This window comes from Cebus imitator, unplaced genomic scaffold, assembly GCF_001604975.1.
Source record: "Cebus imitator isolate Cc_AM_T3 unplaced genomic scaffold, Cebus_imitator-1.0 Scaffold581, whole genome shotgun sequence".
In the NCBI taxonomy this organism is placed as follows: domain Eukaryota; kingdom Metazoa; phylum Chordata; class Mammalia; order Primates; family Cebidae; genus Cebus; species Cebus imitator.
This window is the reverse complement of record NW_016107896.1, coordinates 898,003-903,960: the sequence shown is the minus strand read 5'-3', so window position 1 is coordinate 903,960 and position 5,958 is coordinate 898,003. Positions and strand designations below refer to the sequence as shown.

The window sequence follows — 5,958 nt, the reverse complement described above, 5'->3', positions numbered from 1 at the left end:
AAAAAAAAAAAAAAAAAAAAAAAAAAAAAAAAGATAAGGGATAGAAGCCTGCAGGAACAAAGTTTGTTTTATTATGCTGGTAACTCCTCAGAGCTGCCAAAAAAAGAAGCACGTTTGTCTGGGCACGGGTGACTTAAAAAAATTTTTTTAACAATTTTTAAATTAAAAAAAAAAAAGACAGGGTTTCACCATATTGGCCAGGCTGGTCTTGAACTCCTGACCTCGGGTGATCCGCCCGCCTCGGCCTCCCAAAGTGCCGAGATTACAGGCGTGAGCCACCACGCCCGGCCTAATTTTTAATTTTTCTATATTTGGGGGTTAGGTGTGCAGACTTGTTTGTTTTTGTTTTTGAGACGGAGTCTGGCTCTGTCTACAATCTCGGCCCAATGCAACCTCCACCTCCCAGGTTCAAGTGATTGTCCGCCACAGCCTCTGGAGTAGCTGGGATTACAAGACACCTGCCACCATGTCCAGCTAATTTTTGTGTTTTTTAGTAGAGACGGGGTTTTGCCATGTTAGTCAGGCTGGTCTCGAATTCCTGACCTCAGGTGATCCTCCTGCCTCGGCCTCCCAAAGTGCTGGGATTACAGGCGTGACACCCCGCGCCCGACCCCAAGTAGGTAATTTTCAATCCTCACTGGCCCCGTACCCTACCACCTTTCACAGTCTCCAGGGTGGATTATTCCCGTCCGTGTGTACCTATCATTTATCTCCCACTTATGAATGAGCTCATGCAGTATTTGACTTTGTGTTTCTGAATTATTTCAGTTAGGATGACGGTCTTCAGTTCCATCCATGTTGCTGCAAAAAACATGATTTCCTTCTTTTTTTATGACTGCATAGTATTAATCTCAGCATTTAGAAGTTTCCAGTGTTTCGACGTTTGATGAATAGAAGCTCCCTAGATTTGTAAGGCCTGGTCCAATGCCTGGGAAACCACAAGAGGAAGCGGAAACCAAACGCAATAGAAAAAGGAAAAGTCCGGCGGGGCGCGGCGGCTCACGCCTGTAATCCCAGCGCTTTGAGGGGCCGAGGCGAGCAGATCACCTGAGGTTAAGAGTTCGAGACCAGCCTGGCCAACATGGCAAAACCCCGTCTCTACTAAAAATACAAAAATTAGCCGGGCGTGGTGGTGGTGGTGCGCGCCTGTAGTCCCAGCTACTCGGGAGGCTGAGGCGACAGAACCGCTCGGACCCGGGAGGCGGAGGCTGCAGGGAGCCGAGATCGCGCCCCTGCACTCCAGCCTGGGGACAGAGCGAGACTCCAAGTCAACAAAGGAAAGAAAGAAAAGCAGCCTGGGCGACAGAGCGAGACTCCGTGAAAGGAAAGAAAAGAACAGAAAAGAAAAAAAAAAAAAAACACTCCGCAGCCTCCTGCGCCGCGGTCCACTCGCTGGGCACGTTAGGAAGGAGGTCAGCGCTCCCCGCCGCGGGTCTCTTTAAGGGACAGTGGGCGGCGTCCTGCCTTCGACTCGCGCCCCGCGGAGGAGGCCCGCGGACCAGGCGGGGGCCGGCGTGGGGCGGAGCCAGTGCGTGCGGCGTGACGCCATCCCGCTGCGACCGGCGCTCCGCGGGGCAGCTGGCTGCGGAGCTGTGGCGGAGGTGAGCGCGGGCTCTGGGGTGTCGCTGCCCGGGGAGGGTTTGCAGGGGACCCGAGGCACCGCCGCGTGAGAGCCCTGAGGGCGAATCGCGTCGCGTGACCTCAGAGCTGTCCAGGTCTAGGGGACGAATCTCCCCAACCTTTCCAAATCCTGGCGGAATGGCCTCATTATGAACTGATCCCAAACGCTGCCCGTGTCCTCGGTCGCTGGGGCGGAGACGGGGACACCGTTGTGGCCCCGCCCAGTGCCACCCGGGCCGAGCCTGTGGGGGGGACGCTGCCCAGCGGGTGGTGACAGACAAGGGACGTGGTATCGATCGTGCTGCGGCTCAGGCTCTCAAAGCACTCCTGCGAAATAGGCCCATTGTGCAGAGCGGGAATGTGAGGCCTGGCGACGTTAAAGTTACCGCCTTGTAAGCGCTGTAAAGGTGAGAGGTTGGGTATGGGGAACGTGTGAGCATCTTTAAAATGGTGATTCCGGCCGGGCGTGGTGGCTCACGCCTGTAAATCCCAGCACTTTGGAGGCTGATGCGGGCGGATCACCTGTGGGCAGGAGTTCGAGACCAGTCTGGCTAACATGGCGTAACCCCCATCTCTACTAAAAATACAAAAATTATTTTTTTGTATAGAGTCCCGCTTGGTGGCGCGGGACTCTAGTCTCAGCTACTCGGGGCTCTGAGGTAGGAGAATCTCTTTGTTTTGAGACAGAGTTTTTCTGCCCTTGTTGCCCAGGCTGGAGTGCAGTGGCGTGATCTCGGCTCGCCGCAACCTCTGCCTCCCAGGATCAAGCGATTGGAGAATCTCTTGAACCCGGGGACGGAAGTTGCGGTGAGCCGAGATCGCGCCACTTCACAGCAACCTGGGGGAAAGAACGAAACTCCATCTCAAGAAAATTAAATCAGTAAATAATAAAATGGTAATTCAAGAAAGCTTAAAAATAAAAGCTGTTTCTGGGTTGAGGGGGGAACAAAAAAGAAAAAACTTTCTGAACTGCCCTGGACAGTTCTTGAGACAAAATTCATTTGGCATTATAACCACCAAAATATGAGACTTTGGAATTTGCTTTTCAGGTGACCAAAGCCACATAATGTCCGTAGTCCGTTCATCCGTCCATGCCAAATGGATCGTGGGGAAGGTGATTGGGACAAAAATGCAAAAGACTGCTAAAGTGAGAGTAACCAGGCTTGTTCTGGATCCATATTTATTAAAGGTGAGAAACATTCCTGTTTCCGCGTGGCTTTGGTAAATTACCAGCATGTCCTGGATCCTGAGCAAAAAACATTTCTCTCACAGTAGAGTTCTCTTGTCTTTCATCTGCTTTCAGCCAGGCAGTCTGCTGGTCTGTGGGCATAACACGGTTTACACTTTCCAAGAAAATAGAGTTAATGTCAATCCACTCTAACTGCTATAGTCATTCTGTATGCAAAGCACTGGTTGGAGGAGGTGGCTCATGCCTGTAATCCCAGCACTTTGGGAAGCCGAGGTGGGTGGATCACCTGAGATCAGGAGTTCGAGACCAGCCTGGCCAACATGGTGAAACCCCATCTCTACTAAAAATACAAAAATTAGCTGAGCATGGTGGTACGCACTTATAATCCTAGTTACTCTGGAGGCTGAGTCAGGAGAATCACTTGAACCCGGGAGGTGGAGGTTGCAGTGAGCCATTGCACTCAAGCCTGGGTGACGAGAGAAACTCCATCTCAAAACAAAAACAAAACAGTACTGTGGCAACAGAGAACAGGGCATCTCATTCTTTCCTCTCTGGGTGCTGTGGGAGAGTAACCTTGATTAAGAGACATTTTAGGCCGGGCGCGGTGGCTCACGCCTGTAATCCCAGCACTTTGGGAGGCCGAGGCGGGTGGATCACGAGGTCAAGAGATCGAGACCAGCCTGACCAACATGGGGAAACCCCATCTCTACTAAAAATAAAAAAAAATAGCCAGGCATGGTTGCAGGTGCCTGTAATCCCAGCTACTCAGGAGGCTGAGGCAGGAGAATTGCCTGAACCCGGGAGGCGGAGGTTGTGGTGAGCTGAGATCGCGCCATTGCACTCCAGCCTGGGTAACAAGAGCGAAACTCCATCTCAAAAAAAAAAAGAGACATTTTAGCTGAATCTGAAAAAGGATTTTATCCAACGGGCTGCAGTGGCTCATGCCTGTAATCCCAGCATTTTGGGAGGCCAAGGCAGGAGGATCACCTGAGGTCAGGAGTTCAAGACCAGCCTGACCAACATGGGGAAACCCCATCTCTACTAAAAATAAAAAAAAATAGCCAGGCATGGTTGCAGGTGCCTGTAATCCCAGCTACTCAGGAGGCCTAAGCAGGAGAATTGCTTGAACCCGGGAAACAGAGGTTTCAGTGAGCTGAATCGTGCCACTGCACTCCAGCCTGGGCAACAAAAGTGAAACTCCATGTAAAAACAAAAAAAAAAAAGTTTTATCCAGAGGACTGGGTGGGAGAAAGTCATTTCAGCTATAGTGAGTGGTTTGCGGAAGTTCATTTAGTTCATTTAGCCATGATAGAGCATGATATTCTGTAGGAACATACAGTGGCTTGGCAACATTGAGCCTAGAGCTTTGCATGGTAGGCATTCTTGAATGAATGACAAGGACAGTTGGAGCTAGACTGTGAAGGGTCATTTGTGTTTTGGATTTCATCTTTTTTTTTTTTTTTTTTTTTTTTTTTTTTTTTTTTTTGAGACCGGGTCTTGCTCTGTCACCCAGGCTGGAGTTCAGTAGTGCGATCTCAGCTCACTGCAGCTTCCTGGTTCAACCAATTCTTGTGCATCAGCTTCCCAAGGAGCTAGATTTCATCCTTTAAGCCAGCAGTGTCAACGTTTTTGGCACCAGGGACCAGTTTCAGGGAAGACAATTTTCCTATGGAAGTAGGGCAGCGGGAGGATGAAACTTGTTCCACCTCAGATCGTCAGGCGTTAGTTAGATTCTCATAAGGAGCGTACAACCCAAGACCCCTCTCATGCACAGTTCACAGTAGGGTTTGTGCTCCTGTGGGAATCTAATGCTGCTGCTGATCTGAATGCTTATGCTGCCTCACCTGCTGCTCACCTCCTGCCATGTGGCCCTGTTCCTGACAGGCCACTGTGTGCTATCAGCCTGCAGCCCTTAGGGTTATGGATCCCTGCTTGAAGCCAAGCAAAGACAGACCTGGAAACACGGGTAGGGATGAAGACTGGGGTTAAGGGAATGAGCAAAGAGGCCACTGCAAAAATCTGGGATGGAAATAGGGCCTGAATTAAAGTTGATATAGTGGGGAGGGAGTGGAAAAACTATTTCAGGAAGAAAGGACCAAGTCATTGATTTGTTTGCTGTGCCAGGGGACCCATAGGTGCCAGGGATGGTTTCACATCCAAGGTTTGGCACACAGGTAGGTGGACATGCTGTTCATTATCAAGGATTAGAAACACAGGAGCAAGCGGAAGAGTGACTGCCTGATTCTTGACCTTGGGAGACCTTAGTTTGAATACTGACTCTTTTTTTTACCAGCTACGCGCATTGCTTAACCTCCCTGAACTTGTTTTTTTCATATTTAAAATGGGAACAACTGCGACAGCAGGTTTGTTTTAAAGAATAGGTGATTCTAGGCTGGGCACGGTGGCTCACGCCTATAATCCCAGCATTTTGGGAGGCCAAGGCTGGTGGATCACCTCATATCAGGAGTTCAAGACCAGCCTGGCCAACATGGTGAAACCCCATCTTTATTAAAATATATATATATATAAAAAATTAACCAGGCATGGTGGCGGGTACCTGTAATCCCAGCTATTTGGGAGGCTGAGGCAGGAGAATCGCTTGAACCCTGGAGGCAGAAGTTGCAGTGGGCCAAGATTGCACCATTGCACTCCAGCCTAGGCAACAAGGCTGAAACTCTGTCAGTAAATAAATAGAACAGGTGATTCTAGTTATCATTTGTAGTTTATTTGCAATACGTTGAGCCAGGCATAGAACTAAGTCCTTGATGTATATTATAATGTTGAATTGTCTTGGTAACTTTAGAGGTGCCGGTATTGGAGCTTCATTTTATGGTGGAAAAACACTCAGCTCAGAGTGGAGTGGGTAAGTGACTCCCACAGCTAGTGGTAGTGGTGAGAGCAGCATGCTTACAGGCTAGATGGAGGGCTCGTGGGAAAGAGGAATGTAAATAGCATAGAAGAGATGTTGATAGAGCCGCGGTACTGAAGGGAATGGTCTGGAAAGCTTGGGGATAAGATCAATGATGCTCTGGAAGCATCATTCTATTTTCCAAAAATTAGGCAGCTAATTTTGTGGGTTTTTTTTTTTTTTTTTTTTTTTTTTTTGGGGTGGTTGTTTTTTTTTTTTTTTTTTTTTTGTAGAGACAGTT

General features: G+C 49.1%; 1 protein-coding gene across 1 annotated transcript in view; it reads left to right on the top strand.

Annotated features, from left to right (window-relative positions):
- Positions 1-1,489: 1,489 nt before the first annotated feature.
- Positions 1,490-5,958, top strand: part of MRPS17 (mitochondrial ribosomal protein S17) — a 6,536-nt gene continuing 2,067 nt past the window's right edge. Inside the window, exons 1-2 of the mRNA XM_017516374.2 lie at positions 1,490-1,601; positions 2,670-2,809. Coding sequence (XP_017371863.1) covers positions 2,687-2,809 — 123 coding nt within the window. The 5' untranslated portion in view covers positions 1,490-1,601; positions 2,670-2,686. The remainder of the gene's footprint in view (positions 1,602-2,669; positions 2,810-5,958) is intronic.